An 18,566-nucleotide genomic window follows, 5' to 3' on the forward strand; every position below is an offset into this window, starting at 1 on the left:
TTCTGAGTTGCTCATTGGCTGGCTAATTTTGCAGCCCTGGTAGAGCAGGCTCTGCTAGTATATCTAGCAGCAGTGCTCCCGATCTGGGACAGATAGCGAGAGTCACAGATAAGCTGTCAGAACTTGAAAATGGACCTGAAGATGCTCCTAGTCTTTATTGCATCTCTCCTTTATTCAACTCTAGGCTTCCCTGTTCAGGTGAGAGCGATTCCACTCAACCCTTCTGTTTACTGTGTTTGATCGCTGCTTCTTTGACTGGTGGATGAGCCTTTTTAATATTTCCCAGCTGTGTTTCTAAAAGAAATACATTAGCTTGTAACATTATTTTTATATCAGTCTTTGAGATTACTTCTTCCATTTGCTCTTCATTTGTTGTTGTTGGATTTTTTGAGTTAACATGCAAAAATGAAAACTTAAATATATTGGTTTTGCAGGAACGCAATGGACATGCTGGTGCAAGTAAGTAGGATTTATACAATACTTTAAATATAAAAATGTAAAGAAATTGCTGACCACTTACCAAAATAAGACTGTATGAAACAAGACTCTTGTAGCCAGATCCTCAGATGGAGTAATTCGGCGTAGCCCCATTGAAGTTAACAGAGTTATACCCATTTACACCAGATGAGGTTCCTGCTCTTGGTAATAAATGTGCCACTAAATTGCACTTATCTGGTTTCCAGTGAGATTTTGGCTTTCTGCTCAATTTCCCATCTATTTCATAGAAGCACAAATGAACTGTCAGAGAACAATACAACTTTTATTGTAAAGCACTGTCCTTACAAACACTTTACTGAGTTCAATAATGAATATCAGCAGAAGGAATGAGAAATTAAGAGGTGCAGACAAAGGAGTAAAGATGTTTTCAGTTGAAATGTGAAAAGAGATGGAGTCACAAAGGCAAAGGCATACAGCAGCACTGGTCAGGTGGCATAGAAAAATGCACATGGACCAGCTGTGGTGAGGACAAGGGGAGTTTTAAGAAATAAGGTCAGTACTGTATGTATATAGTGAGTGGAAGAGAAATAGAGAGATGGTGTCAACTGGAGAAAGGCCAAGGTTTTATACACAAAGAGAGCAATTTTGCACTAGATCCTGGAACAGGTGGGGAGCCAGCATAGTTGTTTGAGGATGGGGTGTGCATATGTATGTATGCGCATGTGATTGTACAGGTCTGAAGGCAGGTAGCAGCAGCAGTACATGCAGACAACTGGAGAGTTGGGAGGTAGAGAGGCCATCGAGAAATGAATTGCAAAAGTCCTGGAGAGAGGAGATGAAGGCAAAGCTTTTAGTAGAGGTAGAGGGGAGGCAGTTGCAAATGGGTAATGTTGTTGTACAGCTTGTATGTATACACCTAAAGAGAGAGACAGAGACAGAGAGAGCACTTTTCATTAGTAGATTTCAAAGTGCTTCACAAACTTTTTAAAAATGTATTCATTCTCACAGCAGCCCTGTGAGGTAGGGAAGTGCTGTCATCCCCATTTTTACAGATAGGGAAATGAGCCACAGGGAGGCTAAGGGACTTGCCCAAGGTCACACATGGAGGCTGTGGCAGAGAAGGGAATTGAACCCAAACCTCCCAAGTCCTAGGCCCTAACCACTGGACCATACAAAGACATAAAACAAGCAACCATAAAGCCTCATCTAGGGCATTCACTTTTATTTGTTTCATCATGAGAAATAGAGGGAAGCTATTGAAAAGCTCTAGAAAAGAGCCATGGAAATAGTTGGAACTCTAAATGGGACTTAAGTGCAATAAGAAATTGCAAAGACTGTAATGATTTATCCCAAAGGAAGAACTGTTAAAAGGGATTTGCGTGAGATATTCAGAACTGTTAACTGGCTCCTTTGTTCCCTGTTTCATAATGTGAGAACAAAGGGACACTCTGTGAAATTAGAGGTCAGTAAATTTGGAGCCAACTGAGGGACACACTCCATTGAGTAGTCAACCATTGGAGCTCACAGCTGCAGAGGGTCCTTGATGGAAATATTATGGGATGATTGAATTTCACAAAGCACAGAAGAAGTTTTAATTTACCTTTGTTACAATTTTTATCTCTTCTGTGAAATCTGGTATTTATGGCGTCACTAAGGAAACTTTGAACTGCATCATTCTATGTCATACCTGATACCCTAAGCCCATGTAATCAGGCATGTGGCACTGACAGGTGCATTCTGGGACTTCTATCTGTAGACACCCTAATAATTTAAGACCATTTAATGGCAGCTTGGAAATGAGAAAGAGGGTGCAAGGAATCTTTCCTTCCACTCAGCACACACATGCAGGGGGCAAGCATAATTTGGCTGGCAACCCTTGGGAGTTTGTGGTCAAGCCACCTGTACTAACAGCCCAGAGGGGAGCAGGTCCGGGAGGGATGGAGGTTCCTAGTGAACACCAAACAAGCACCAGTCAAGCCCTCATGCTTTTCCCAGGTGGTGCACCAACTTCCTCCCTCAAGAGGTGCACAGATATTATGATGAATGCAGCATAAAAACAGACAGACAAGCACATAGGATGTGCCCCTCTTACTATGCTTCAGCTCAGGGGTGAAGTTACAAGGTTTGGATAGTTTATCTTGCTACGGTTTTAACATCCATGTTTCCTCTTGTAGATGTTACTGTTTATCCTACGAAGAGTGAAGTGACCCCTTCTAGTGACATTTTACAGTCCTCTCAAGGTAAATGATGTAAAAACCTGGGCCCAGTAACTTCCAGTCCTCTCCTGGTTAATATGTCTGCCTCTAATAAATTCAGTCATGATAAAAAATATAGATCTAAGATAAAGCAATGCAAATCCAGCATCTTGTTTACTCAGACTGTAAATCACAAGCATCTTACTGTGAGATCAGAAGCACTGCTCTGCATTGTCTCTATCTTTGCTTGTTTACAGGAGTGTCATATAGCTGGAGTGTTTCCTGGTACACAGTGTTAATGTGCTCTGGACAAGTTAGGCTTGAGAGTGCCGCGTCATGTGCAGGCGTGCAAGGGAGCATTCACTTTCTTGCACCTGGGCACATTCTGTTCCTTGTTCTCCCCAGAAACTTGTCCTAAACCCCGCAAAGTGAGCCAGGAGGGGCCAGGCCAGGCATCCTGCTTTTTCACACAGGCCAGTGGAGCCTCCTCGTGTTGTGCTCTGAAAGCGTGGTGCAGCTGCCTTAAAAGAACAATATGCACCAGTGCTTTGTTTGTAATTGATGCTTCTAGCATTTTAAAGAATTCTTGCTGGGATCCTCAAAATCACCCAGAGAACCTTTCCCCCAAGGAAAGAAATGCAGCAAGCTTGGAAGTGATTTGGAACTACATACTCGGTTATCGTGCTCCCCATTCTCCAGACCCCTGAGTAAGACTTCAGGAAGCTTTAACACCTTTGGTTCCTTCTACAAACTACACCTCCACCGTGTAGACAGAAAATGAAGGGTTTGGCTTTACTAGGATTTTACAAGCCAACCAATGTAAACAATATAAAAATGCAACAATACAAAATAAGATCTAGTTTTCCATCTGTCTCTCTCAAACTCAATAAGGCTAAGAAAAAAGGTACCCAGTAATGCCATGTAAAAGCTGTGTCCTGTGAATTCTGATTTTCAAGACAGGACACCTAAATAGGGCTTCAAACTCTTTCATGTGGACACTCAGTTCAGTACGTAGGTACCAAACATTGGCAGTGAAATGCCAACACAGGTGCACAAATAAAAAATGTGTCATCTTGTCTAGATGTCCAAACTTCAAACTTATGTTTGCCACATTTAAAGAAAAGTTCTCTAGAAAATAGATACATTTTAGTGGAAAAGCTTAACCACTCTTCCTTATTTTCTACTGGTCACATCTCGGCAGACATGTAGGGTCTGAAAGGCAGTGGAAGTATGGCAGTTCCACTCTGCAGGGGAGGCAGATAGTAAAAAATCTTGGCTGAAGGGGCTGCACCCTTTGAATGTCCCAGACCTGCTCTGCCAGAGCTCCATCTATGATAGGACTGGAGGAAGCAATTTGGCCTTTGGCCAGGAGTTCAAGATCTAAGGCCAGATTTACAAATGTATTTAAGTGCCTAAAGATGGAAATTGGTGCCTAGTGAGATTTTCAAAAGCACCTAAATGAATTAGGCACTTGACTGACTAATAGAGTCCTCCATGTTTAGTGATTTTTCATATGTTTCTCAATTAGTTCAAACCATCTCTAAAATTTACTGCCACTGAAGAATTTTTCAGGTTGCACTGAACTTTCAGGTTCAATGGATCAGAATTGACTGAAGTTTGCTACAGTTACATTTGATTTCAGTGGCGTTACACTGATATAAAATCAAAGTAAGAGAGTGGAGAATCAGATCCAAAGGCTTTTTGGAATTTGTTCCCTATAAAAGGAATTTTTATTGTGGCTTTTAACTATTCATTACGTAAGAAGAGATGGGTCTATTCTGTTCTCCCTATGTTTGTGTAACATCCATTCATGTCAATCCATTTGGTTTGAGTTGTGCAAACCAGATTCAGTGGGGCCAAAGATTGGGTCCTTAAAGGGTGGTAGTAAAAAAAAAATAATTTGACTTATTCATGAAATTGTTTTAACTAAAAAATAATCACAGCTCTTGGGGGATTGCAAGATTTTGTGCTTCTTAGCAGCATAAATACATGGCTTTATGTCATGCCTGCTCATAAATTTCTTTTGGGCGTGATTCTGATTTCATACATGCTGGTGTAAATCAGGAATATATTGAATGAAATCAATGGAGTTACCCCAGTGTGACGATCAGGACCGGTATATGCTTTGGGAAGGGCAAACTGACATCCTTGCATTTCTGTGCAGAAGCTGAGCTAGCTACAGAGACAGATACACAGGAAGACGTTTTTAACCGAATTTTGAAAGCTAACGCAGGTAATAACTTCAAAGCTATAGAAGTATCTTGGGTGTTTTCAGTGTCTTTTTTCTGCTGCCTTTTATAGTAGTTGGCCCAAATATTTCTCTGGTCTTATGAACATGAAGTGCTCTAGATAAACTTAGAGACAAGACACATACTTTTTTGCTAAGCAGTCTTTAAATCTGCCAATCTGTCCAGTTGTGCCTAGCACATTTAGTGTTGAAGATTATATATATTTTGGAGACATCTGAACTGTGGAGGCAGATTAATAATGGCTTCAGCTGTAATTTTGGATGTCTTTGTACTTTTTGGATTTAGAAAAAGATCTTTGAATATTTAAGTCATTGTTTAATTGTCTTGAATGCAAACATCTTGTGAGTAGCCATGGGTCTTCAGCCATGATAAGGCTTCAGAATATGTGGCTGATATTTGGTGGCTGATCAGACCCACTCTGTCCCCATTTCAGCCTCTTTTTTTTGAGTCTTCTGGATGCTTTTGGATCTATTTTGTTAGTTTTCTTCTCCCTCTGTTCTCTGCTTCTCCCCCTTTCCCCCTTCCAACAGTCTTTTGAAATGACTTTACTCCAGCACATAGAAACAGTCTCTCATGTATCTCTCTACATACGCTCTTCTCTCTGTCCATTCCTGAATCCTCCATTCCTACGCCCTTTTTGCTCTCTCTTTTGAATTTTGATTATTGAAATGTTGATATTTTTAAGGTAGCATAAGCCTCTCTCTGCCAATTCCATCACCCCTCCCTATCTAAACCCTACCTAACTGAGCCAGAACTTCCATTCAATGAAAACAACCCTCTCATCTTTTCATATTACGTTCCTCTTTCTCTCTGCACAGACACCACCCAACGCTTGCGTGAAGGTGACATTGTTATGACAAAGAGCCGAAGTGCTATTGGCTGTTCAGATCGCTCATGTTTTTGGCCCCAATCCAGCGATGGCATTGTCCGTGTCCCCTATGTCTTCGCTCCCGACTATGGTGATTTGCATTTCTATAATATTTTTTTAATTAATTGTCATTGAAATGTTAATTAAATTCCAAATGCAAACTTAGAAAAAAGGGACAATGCAAATATTTGATGCAACACATGCCACTAGTTCACTTATGACACACATACATAGACAAGCTGTACATTACAGTGAGAAAAGGGAGCAAATCGTCGCAAGGCGATTGCACCCATCCTGCCGACTATTCTATTCTCTTGTAGACAGTGATGGCACTTCTCTGTAATGAGGTATTATTATTAAATACACTTTATAAGACGTATCTATTGCATCACCCTTCGGATGCATTCATTATTTTTTGAATCACACGTGTAGCAAAAGGGGTGCCCATAATAACAGACAGTAGCTGGACCATCCCCAGATTAATCAACCACCACCCCCTTCATCTAAGACAAGAAACGCAGAAACCAGCCTGCTGTCCAAACCCTTCTCAGGCCAAGTCCTGAATACAGAGAAGGATCTTGCACTAGGCCATAAAAGCAGTTAGGGTGAAATTCAGCATGAGATCGACTTGCCACTTAAATTCCTCATAAGCACTATTTTGAGCATACATTGACTTTTATGCTTCAAATAATTGTTCTTGTGTGACAAGTAATTTAACCCTTTCTTCCCCAGATGAGGCACAAAAACGGTGGATTAGTGAAGCCATGGCAGAGTTTGAAATTCTAACGTGTATTGATTTTGTGAATCGCACAACAGAATCTGACTATCTAAATATTAAGTCAGGGAAAGGGTAAGTCCTGCTGGCACTGACTCTTATTAAAAATGTTATTCTAGCCCACTTTTCATGTCGCTGCTTCTTTAACCTTTAGAGGATGTAGAGAGGACAGTGAACTGGATTTATTTGAGAAACTCCAGGCCGTTTGAGTGTGCAAAGTATCCTGCTCAGTGTTAAGCAATGAGGAGCAACATTAGGAACTAACCAAATGCAGACTTAAAACAGCTCACAAATCCAGGAAAAGCAGCATTAAGGTAGAAACTGCATCCCCAATGCTGCTGTGCCTGGGCACTGTGACACACACTTGAGCACAATACATGGCAAGCTGCCATGATTCTTAATTTGCATCAGGACGTATCAATTCTAATAGAGTATGGAAGAATTAGTCCTCTAAGTCAGGGGTACAGCAGGCTGTCAAGGCCAAAAATCCATCCAAGAGGAGGACTGTCCAATATCCCTGTGATTCAAAATGCCTTCAAGTTTGCTCATTCTCTAAAAGAAGCCGCAAGCTAAACTTTACAGTAGTTTTAGAAAAAAATCATGTTTCTAAGGAACAGTGGGTGAAATTCCCCCTGTGCAGGAGGCCAGCACACCGGAACAGAGGACTCTGCACCACTTAAGGGCTAATGTGGAACTTAAGTGTTGCCTAGGTCTTGCACTGGCCCTCCACCCTGGGGTGAGTTTCACCCTAGTATGTGCCCCTAATATCACAACAGACAGAAGAGAATGACCATTCACTCCTTTAATAAACTGTGATTTGAAATTCTCTGCACAGTCCCCAAGGCTAGTTGATATCAAACTTTTCCTCTCTTTTGGTGTTTGTCATTCTCAGCTGCTGGTCCCACTATGGAAAAACTGGAGGTGGCCAGATTGTGTCTGTGATGAAGCAAGGCTGCATGTGGAAAGGGGTAATTCAGCATGAACTGAACCATGCACTGGGCTTTCTACATGAACAGGGTCGAAGTGACAGAGACAGTTATGTAAAGATTATGTGGGAGTACATTAGTTCAGGTAGGTACACTTGTACTCTTCTTTAATGCAGATACTGGATTAATTAATGTTTTATTGTTCCAAGCTGGTCCTTGTTCCTGGAAAAGAGGGAAAATTGATACATCTTCTAAGTATGATATTGTATATTACAGGTAATAAAGGCAACTTTAAGAAAACTGATAATTCCAACAACCTGGGCCTTCAATATGACTATTCCTCAGTGATGCACTATGGCACGTAAGTTGGATTGTGGGATTTCTTTTCTTGAAGGCACATAGAGCTCAAATCTCTTGTTGAAACTTAGGAGACACAATTACTCTTCATAATTATCAGCTTTACATTTTTTCTGAGGAAAATATGAATGGTTGTGATTCAATTCAAACAGACCCTTTCTGCGAGATAAGTTCATTGTCCTTTATCTCCCCATTAAAGTCATTTGAAAGTGAGATAAGGGTTGTTCCAGATTTACTCTCCTTACATGACATCCAGATCAAATTTATACAAAATATATTTTTGCCAGCCCTGTTGTTTGATCTTGTATCTGAAAGTCTCAAGGCAGCAGCTTCCGAGAAGAGCTCCTCATTTGTCACTGCTGAGGACGTTGATTACTAGGCCTCAACCATAGATAGGTGTATATATGACCTATTGGTGAGTATAGTGTGTTGTGGAAGTGAGTCCAGGCACACAAATAGGCATGGGCTAATGCTCTGTTATTAGCAGTACTACATACTACTTCTCTGTATTCCAATACCACGTGCACTAGACTATCTCTACAGGTACTCATGTGGACCTCATCCCCATAGTATCTGAACACCACCAAGTTAAATATGACAACAGTGTGCTCTCTCTCTCTTCCCAGCCACTAAGAGGCAGACTTAGAGGGCTTTTTCACAGTGGGTAGGGGTGGTTGGTTTGGGTTTTGAGGATTGTTTTGTTTTTAGTGAATCAATGGAAAGTTTGAACGAAGAGGTGGGCTTTACATTTAACTCTCAGTGCAGTGAGGTTAGTGGTCCTTCTATTATGTGGTAGTGGGGTCTGTAGTCTTAAGACTGGCTCCTGTGAAGCTTCTCTCTTCCATGGTCATGATCCTCCATCATTTCCTTGTAGTTTTGTTGTTCCCATGGAAAACAGATTTCGCAGGAGATCATGATCATGGAGGGAGGTGCAGCTTCACAGATATCTAGGACCAGTTCCATGCAAGGCTTTGAAAATCAGGACCTTGACCTTGAATTGGTCTCTGTGTTAAGCCCTCAGTAGAACTGGGGTTCTCCAGGTCCAGTCTGGTGGCTTTAAAGGACACATTTCTTCAGGTGATCTTAAAGTCCACTGTCAGTTCAAATTTGGCCTCAAATTTAGATTTTTGTAAAAATAAGCTTTAAGACAAAGAGAAATGTCATAATGATTCCCCCTACCCCCCCACACACCGTGGAAACTATTTTCCTTCAATAAAACCTATGTATCACTTAAGCTAAAGTGTACTTTAAAGTATTATTATTGGCCAAATTCATCTTTAGGGTAACTCCATCAATTTGGCCCATTATAACCATAAGGCTTAAGTATGCTTTAAGTGGTGTGTAGGCCAACCTTGTGCTGGTCCTCTACATAGGGATGAATGTCACTCTAACAGAATATTCAGAGAATACCATGTACTCAGTATGCATTACTACTGTTCCATATGAAATGGTTGGTCAGAAGAGTTATTCTTCTGACCACAGTATTCTTGCAGCAAGTTAAAGAAATATGGGCTGGATGAATGGACTATAAAGCTGGCTAGATCGTCGGGCTCAACGGGTAGTGATCAATGGCTCCATGTCTAGTTGGCAGCTGGTTTCAAGTGGAGTGCCCCAGGGGTCGGTTCTGGGCCGGTTTTGTTCAATATCTTCATTAATGATCTGGAGGATGGCATGGACTGCACTCTCAGCAAGTTTGCAGATGACACTAAACTGGGAGGAGTGGTAGATACGCTGGAGGGTAGGGATAGGATACAGAGGGACCTAGACAAATTAGAGGATTGGGCCAAAAGAAACCTGATGAGGTTCAACAAGGACAACTTAGGACGGAAGAATCCCATGCACTGTTACAGACTAGGGACTGAATGGCTAGGAAGCAGTTCTGCAGAAAAGGACCTAGGAGTTACAGTGGACAAGAAGCTGGATATGAGTCAATAGTGTGCCCTTGTTATCAAGAAAGCTAACGGCGTTTTGGGCTGTGTAAGTAGGGGCATTGCCAGCAGATCGAGGGACGTGATCATTCCCCTCTATTCGACATTGGTGAGGCCTCATCTGGAGTCCTGTGTCCAGTTTTGGGCCCCACACTACAAGAAGGATGTGGAAAAATTGGAAAGAGTCTAGCGGAGGGCAACAAAAATAATTAGGGGGCTGGAGCACATGACTTATGAGGAGAGGCTGAGGGAACTGGGATTGTTTAGTCTGCAGAAGAGAAGAATGAGGGGGGATTTGATAGCTGCTTTCAACTACCTGAAAGGGGGTTCCAAAGAGGATGGAGCTAGACTGTTCTCAGTGGTACCTGATGACAGAACAAGGAGTAATGGTCTCAAGTTGCAGTCGGGGAGGTTTAGGTTGGACATTAGGAAAAACTTTTTCACTAGGAGGGTGGTGAAGCACTGGAATGGGTTACCTAGGGAGGTGGTGGAATCTACTTCCTTAGAGGTTTTTAAGGTCAGGCTTGACAAAGCCCTGGCTGGGATGATTTAGTTGGGAATTGGTCCTGCGCTGAGCAGGGGGTTGGACTAGATGACCTCCTGAGGTCCTTTCCAACCCTGATATTCTATGATTCTAAGAGTTATACAGTTGCAATGTGGGATGGGAGTAAGTGATGTACAAGTATTTTTACTGCTGTAAAGCATATGGATTACACAATTAAATACTGTAAAAAACAATTAGATTTAGAAAACATGATCTTTCCTGTTTCTGCAGAAATGCTTTCTCTAACACCCCTGGGAAAGCAACTATCATACCAATTCCTGATGCATCTGTACCTCTTGGACAAAGATATGGACTGAGTAACCTGGATGTGGCCAAAATCAACAAGCTCTATAACTGCAGTAAGTGCTTCATATCTATCTTCTGTTCAGAGCCTTCACAGAGGCACAAGTGTAGCCCTGCAGAGAGATGCTGTATTTGGAACATCCTGAAACTTCTACACTAAATCCGTGGTTGTACACATTAAAAACACATGGCATTCAGAGGATGCACCTGAAAACCAAAGATGAAGACTGGGACCCATCTTGATTACACAATATGTGATTTGTTTCCAACTCTGTTGGACCAATTCAGCCCAGGTGTAAGTGGGTGCAGTTCCATGGAAGTGCACTGAATTTGGCCTATGTAATCTTTCCATTGTGTACCTCCTTTCAGTCATTTGACTTCCGTAGAACTCAAAAAACAACTGTAAGAACTTCAAAGAGTTTGTTATCACATGTGTCTCTGACTGCAGACATAGGTAATTTCAGAGTTGAAAAGACCAGAAACAGCTGGGGGCCTCTCACATCTGGAACCGTTCTGTGACAACTCCTCCATCCAAAACCTACATGTTTTTAAACAGTTAAGTTTTAATTAACTTTTAAAAAAACTTTAATATTTAAATCTTTAATTTTAACTTTTTGTACCAGAGAAGGCAAAACCCCTCCCATGCAAAATACAAAAACAAATTCTAAGTCTCAGGGGAAAGCAGGATAAATAGAAAATTTCCTCCTGACAAGAGGATAGTCTGCTGACTCCTCCCAAGCACAAAACTGACTAAAACCCCTTTAATATAAATACCATGGTGTCATCTCATTTTTGTTTAAATATACTATATAGCTTGACTTCCCTCATCCCCAATGGAAACCCATGCAGCTTATTTGCCACTACCTCAGCAAAATTAACATTTTTCTTAGATATGCAAAAAGAAACCTTAAATTAATGTCCCTTTGCTCTGTTCTGGACTTTATCTGTAAAAAGCTGATGCGTTTCCCTTTTGCTAATGTACTTACCATTTCAATATAGATATTTATGAATGATCTGAAAATTAGAATTACACATTTCTTCATTTAGTGGTCTGAATTTTAACTATCACAGATGTGCAGAGACCTTGAAATTAATGTTGGCAGCAGGGCCGGCTCCAGGCACCAGCTTAACAAGCAGGTGCTTGGGGCGGCCAAGGGAGAGGGGCGGCACCTGCAGCAATTCAGGGGCGGCAGGTCCCTCGCTCCCTCTAGGAGCAAAGTACCTGCCGCTGAACTGCCGCCGCCGATTGTGGCTTTTTTTTTTCCCCAATTGCCACCGCCGATCGCAATCGTGGCTTTTTTTTTTTTTTTTTGCTTGGGGCAGCAGAAATGCTGGACCCGGCCTTGGCTGGCAGATGACAATATGGAGAACATTTCATTCTAAACAGAGCACAACTATACCTGACTTGAATATAAAAGAGTCTCTAAATCTGATTCTGGTACAATCATTGTTTTTTCTGTTAGATCGCTGCAGCACCATCCTTGATAGCCCATCTGGGTCACTGAGCTCTGACAACTACACGTCAAAATACTCAGGCAATGCTACCTGTTTCTGTCTCATCCGAATCCCATCCAAACGGGTAATTACAACGATTTGATAGCTTCTACATGTAATTGAATTGATATCTGTGTGATTATGCATTTTGCTGTGCTTGCTACAGTCCAGTTTCCACATATGGACATAATACAAATTTCAAATTAAGTTCCTTCCTTGGGATATGCAGCTAACATAATAGATATTTTCTTTCTCTAATTTATAACATTCATAGTCACATGCTTAAACTACGGATGGGAAAAGACAGGAGTAGTTTTGATTTTGGAAAACTTCATTGGTTGGACCTTAGTTTTGCAAAACCAATGGAAGTGGCAATTCACATTCAGATTCTATTTTATCTGAACTTTCAGGGTATGGGAGAAGAGGCTGGATAACTAGTTCCAGTTCGGGCTCATATCTGTTTTGACTCAATCTGATCTAACGGAACCTGCCTGAAATGAATTAGGCTGGTGGGTATTAAAAGGTTTGTTTCCTCTTCTCTTTCAGGTTTCTCTGCAGTTTGATGCTTTTAGTCTGAAGTCCTCCACAGACTGTAAAACTGAATATGTTAAAATATATGATGGGGTCAGCCAGTCTTCTGAGGTTCTACTGGACAAGACTTGTGGGACAAAGAGTCCCCCAACCGTAACAGCTTCTGGTAGAACTATGCTTGTGGAGTTTGTCAGGGATGGCACTGGTGCAGCCACTGGCTTCAAGATCTCCTACACCTCTGGTAGGTCCAAGCCCAGGAAGAATGGCAGAGAATCAGACGTAAACAATGTAAAATCAAAAGTCTTTTAGCTTTACCATCATCCCTCATCTTGCTTTGCGGATATAGCAGCTCAGTCTTGTTATGATTCTGTAACTAATTTCAGTAAATGGGGCACATTCACTAACACTAACGAGGTCATCAGTGTGATGTGGTTCCCAGACTCTACAGTTTGAATCATCTCTCAGATTCATGCCATTGCAAATCTCTTTTTATGACTCGAATAAAACTTGTGCCCACCAGAATATGATCATCTGAATTTTACCACAACGGATCATAGATGAATTTTAAGTAAAATTTGGATCACGTTTGCCTAATGTATTGCGAAGGGCAGAATTTCAAAAGCACTCGGTGTTGGCCTACCACTGCCCCCATTGGAATCAGTGGGTAAAACTCGCTTCATAGACTTCAGTGGGAGCAGAGGACAATGGAGAATGCTTCTGAAGATATCCCCTAAGACTGTAGCCCTCCTAATGAAAATTGTATTACATTAGCCAGCTGAGAGGATCAAAAATATGTGTTAAATAACAGCACAATAATACAGTTTGTCTGATATATTATTTTATTACACAAGATAAATCATTGTTATGTATAAAAATGTGGCTCCTCTGTGATGGATGCAGCTCACAAGCCTACAATTCAGAGGGACCAGATAGAATCAGACAGAGGCAGATTACTTGGGAAAGAAGTCACATAATAACAGGCAATATTTCTGACCAATAATTCTTTCTACCAGGTAAAGATCTTTAGAATTCATTCCCCAAAGAGACATTTTTCTCAGGACCACTTATCTAATCACTAAGCTTTGGATTCTGATGTCCCTGTGTAACATCCATTCACATTAATGGTGGTTATAGACATGTATGGAGGGGAAAGTATGCTAATTCTCCATGCCGGATTTGTGTGTCAGCTTGCGGGACTACATATCAATTACTGTAGAGAGATGCACAAGTGTCCTGACTGTAAAACAGAGCATGGTCAGACATTCCAGTATTCATATAGTTCACAGAAACCAATGTTCACACAGCAAGATAGTATTGCAAGCTAAATATTCTCTCTCTCTCTTTTTTTTTAACAGTAAAGACACCACGCACCACGTGAGAGGATCAGCATATGAGACAAAAGGGAAGAGCCTATTCTGTGAAAATCTAAATTATGCTTTTTCTACTTTGCTTCCTTTTCTTGCTATGATCAAAAGGAAATTTTAATTCTGTTATGAATCAAAGTCTCCAGCTTCTGTACCAAGTGTGCTCCCTGATTCAGGTATAAATGGGAGTTCTATGTACCCTATGCCACCCCCTCGTGTCATATGATATCTGCCCTCGACAAGGGTATATAATCTTATTGTCTGCACAGTTAAGTTATTGTCTCTTTATTTAACTAACAGCATTTTAATAAAATCTTCATTAAAAAAAAACAAACCTTCTCCCTTTCTTGGACTTTTTTATTTTTTGGCACTCATTGCATTAATTTCTAGTTTGGGTTCTCTAGTGTTTTAATGGACCTCTTTTCGCCTTTGTGCTTCCGTATAAAGAAATTATCTGGGTTTTTTACAATAGAGATGATGTTTGTAAATCCAGAGTTAAGATATTGGGGTTCATTATATGCCTTATTTGGATCTCTCTTCCTTTAACGTTTAATAGAAACTATCTATTCCTATTACCTTTTTTTATGCTCACTATAAAGTATATAAAGCACCTCAAACTCATGATCACATCCTGCCAGACAGTGTAGAAATGACATTTTTATGTATATAATGGCCACAGTATTTGTTATTCCTGTCCTCTATTGGATGGAATTAGAACTGCTCTATGGTGTTGTCACAGTTTCAGGGTAACTGCACCTATATCCCCCATTCCCTGGTCCATTCCAGGAGTTCCCAGTCAGGTCTTAGGTTTCCAGCCATCACCTATCTGTGGGCAGGGACTCTTGTCCCACTCCCTTCTGCCCAGGGATTTTAAGGCTGCACATCTCCCTGCCCTTACCCTGTGATATCCCCAGCAAGCCAGTCTATCTAATGGCCAGTGCCTGTGCATTGCTGTCTCTCCCCAAGGGCTGTGAGCAGTGCATCGCTAGCAGCTACAAGTTAACACACAGCTCTTTCTAAGCAAGCCCATTTATTTTTATGTTAAAAGCATTACAGAGAAAACATAATAAAAACAACAAACCGATTTAATCACACACTAACCATACCAGGTGTCACCCATCAGTCATATGGGGCCCTAGCAGGCCAAAGTCTTTCCAACCCTTCTGCAAAGGTTGGGGACCCACTTGGACAGAAGGTCCTGTCCACTTGCTGGACCAAAAAAAAGACTCTTAGTTTAAATGCAGCCTTTTTATACTGAAAGCCCTTTCTTTGTCTGTTGGTCTCTAGTAAATCCAGTTTGAACTTGTACATGTAAGCCATCCCAGGGGGTCGTACCTCTATGGATGTGTTTACAACCTAAGTAGTTCACCTTAATCACCCCTCACTGTTTTTGGTTCCTGGAGGAGCTGTGGTAAACCTCTCCCTTAGAACAGCATACAATTTCTGGCCCACGGTGATACAATATGGTCTCCAAAGATATTGCATGGGGTTGCAATATCTGTCACAGGTGTGTGAGAAGTCCCAATACCGCAACAGCTAAAGAAGATTCTAATTTAAAAATACAAGCTATTCACAGTATTACACGCCACAGCAATCAGCAGACGAACACAGACATGATTTGTAGACTCCAGGTAAAATAACAGGACAAGAATGCCCCTTAACCAGAAAAATTAAGTCAAGATATTGCTTGTGATGCTGCAAGCAAACTTACAATTCATTTTTAGATGAACAGCAGACCAAAAAACCCTGTACAAGCACGTCCAATCTCACAAACCCTTTCCTGTTTTCATGTTATATTGCCCCCATAGTCACCTCACAAGGATGCTGGTGAACATTTCAGATCTCATGAGATTTGTGAGTCACATATTACGGAAAACATTTAGACAGCCACAGGGCACCATAATCTTGAAAAACTGAGAGCCTGACTTTCTGCTGCTTTGCATCTTTCTGCTGCTTTGCAGAGTCATTTATACCCATGAAAAGTTATTCTGATTTAGGAACAGTCTACATCCACTTTGCACAAATGTAAATAATAAGACAAGACCATTTCTGAATGCCAGATCAGGCCCTGAGTGTGAATACTGAAGGCCTGGCTGATCCTGACTGTAATGTTAAATAAGAATTCAATAGTTCATCAAGAGAGAGAGCCCAGAACTTGTTTATCAACTGTCCAAGCACTCAGCTCTGTCGGAGTCTGTTGAAGCCTGTGGAAACATATAGACCCAGATCATAGGGACTGCCTATGACACTTTGGGGAATCTGTATGTACAACTTATGAATTCTGTTTGATATTGGGGGCTTGTGATGGGGTACATACCCCACACAGGCTCTGAAAGAATTAACTGCAATTGGAGAGCTCAATTAGGGCATCTGCTCACACCTGGAGGGTGGGCCAGGTCCAATTTAAGATGAGTCCCAGGTGAGTGGTTACTATAGGGAGAGGAAATCTGGAGCAGAAGGCAGGGTTTCAGGGAAAAGATCTCGGTAGTCCTTCTCTTAGCAGTAGCACATGGAGAAACCTGCTGGAGGAAGTTTAGAGGGAGACTTAGCCTGAGGATCCTCTCCTGGGTAGAGAACTCTGGCAAGAGATCAGGAAAGACATAGAGAAGTTACCATTGTGGCACAGATTCTAGAGGTGAGCACTGATAAAAGGGGCAGGACCTGGACTTGCAGGGAGAAAACCCCGGGAGGCAGTCAACTGAGGAATAGAGCCCAGAGGAAATTTAAGAGAGATGAAACCTCCTGCCTGAAGAGGTCATAAGTGGTTTAAATTAGCAAGCACCTCCCCTGAAAGGAGGGTCAACCTTGAGAGGCTGTGGAGCCAGCAAAGCTGGAGAGATCATGACACCCTGGAAAAAAGGGTCTGTAAGGACTCCTTGGGCCTGGAGTCAGAGTGAGGGACTGGGAGGGATAGCTCAGTGGTTTGAGCATTGGCCTGCTAAACCCAGGGTTGTGAGTTCAATCCTTGAGGGGGCCACTTAAGGATCTGGGGCAAAATCAGTACTTGGTCCTGTTAGTGAAGGCAGGGGGCTGGACTCAATGACCTTTCAAGGTCCCTTCTAGTTCTAGGAGATGGAGATAGGATATCTCCAGTAAGTAAGTAATAAGGACTTTGAATTATTTGTTGGTGAGTTACTCTGGCAGGGGAGGGCTATAATTGATGTAGCCAGAGGATTATTGGAGGTGCTAGAGGAGATCATGCTCTGCACAGTAGGAAAGGGTGGACCAGTGGTGAGGCCACTTTCCTACAGAGTTCTTTATATGTATTTACCTTAAACTGCAGATGCCATTTTGAATGTAGGGCTCTCTACCTTCTCTGTTGTTCTGTTACCTCCACAGCAGAGGTAACAGGACAAGTCCAAAGGCTGGTGGCAAAGGGCTATAACAATATAGGGTCACTGACTGAAATGCTCTCCTACTGAAATAAAATTGCTCCAAACAATAGGCTGGCTCCTCTCCAGGAGAAGAGTCATGTGCTAGGGGTCTGGGATCAGCTGAAGCGGTAGATGTGGGAGTCATCTGACAGAGGGACTGGAAGGTTATAAGAGGGCAAGACCTGATCATTTTTGTGTCTCTGGCTGTTTTCACCAGCTCAGGATGAGGGAAGTTGCTTCAGAATCCTGAGCAGGTAGGAGAAGATCCTGTCTACCTGAATGCAAATAGTACCCCAAGGACTTCCCACAGAAGAGTGAGCTAGAGTGGGGGCCAGTGTGTTCAGGATGTCTGTGTACTATGATCTGTAATCTATGTTAAGAGCCATGAAGTGAGAATTCTGTGCAAAATGTCCATGTGCCTGATGTGTTACATCTTCTCAGATGCCCCTTGGGGAGGCAAGCCAGAAGGCTCACACCTCTGGGGTGGAGCTCTAGGAGAGGCTATGTCTAAGCTACTCTGGTATTTTGGCAGCAGGAGGGAGCAATGATCCTGCAGGTGGGTTGTGGGGCTCCATTTCTGTGAGGAGGTAACAGTCTGAGTTGGTGCCAGGAAAAGTGCCAGAGAAGCAAAGGGAGGAAACAGTGTGGAGCCAGCTGAGACCCAAGGAAGATTAAAACACATGGCTGGATGTCCTCCAAGTAAGCTGGTGAGCCACCAGCAGGGAGAATAGGGCCAACTCTCTGACATGCTGTACCTAATACAACCCTGGGGGTGGCAGTAAATCACCTTTGCATTACCCCAAGCCCAGGGCAACTGTGTGGCAGGGTGATCCCCATTGCCAGACAGAGCAGTCTCAGCTGCTCTTACATCTGGCTGCTTGTGGCCCCATAACATCTTCTCTTCATGGAGTGTGGCTGCTGCCTCAGTTTCCTGACTTGATTGCTTGGTTTAGCTAGCAGGCTAAACCAGCCAACTCCACATCTTGCAGTCCCAAATAATATGAAAATCTTTACAGTCTCCTCTGTGTCACAGCCCTCCCTTAGGGGTCTTTGGAGGGTCCATCAATCTTTACCCTTCTCCAGGTGTAGCAGCAACACTTTCTGCTGGTCACTCAGAATTAAAGGGGAACATGTGTCCTCCCTTTTCCACTAGCGCCAGGTTTGGGACCTTGACATAAATAAAGCTGACACCAGGCCTGACACCTCCCCTGCTTCTTTCC

At 42.2% G+C, this 18,566-nt stretch overlaps 1 protein-coding gene across 1 annotated transcript; it reads left to right on the forward strand.

Moving 5' to 3' along the window:
- Nucleotides 1–129: 129 nt before the first annotated feature.
- On the forward strand, nucleotides 130–15,518 carry LOC128836643 (astacin-like metalloendopeptidase). The gene is made up of 12 exons (XM_054027107.1): nucleotides 130–198; nucleotides 435–459; nucleotides 2,613–2,678; nucleotides 4,798–4,866; nucleotides 5,701–5,841; nucleotides 6,483–6,600; nucleotides 7,418–7,596; nucleotides 7,728–7,812; nucleotides 10,512–10,639; nucleotides 12,047–12,162; nucleotides 12,624–12,849; nucleotides 13,964–15,518. Exons 1-12 carry the CDS (start codon nucleotides 130–132, stop codon nucleotides 13,984–13,986), a joined length of 1,245 nt encoding a protein of 414 aa, XP_053883082.1. The 3' UTR covers nucleotides 13,987–15,518.
- The last annotated feature ends 3,048 nt before the right edge of the window (nucleotides 15,519–18,566 follow it).

Source organism: Malaclemys terrapin, chromosome 4, assembly GCF_027887155.1.
Source record: "Malaclemys terrapin pileata isolate rMalTer1 chromosome 4, rMalTer1.hap1, whole genome shotgun sequence".
NCBI lineage: Eukaryota > Metazoa > Chordata > Testudines > Emydidae > Malaclemys > Malaclemys terrapin.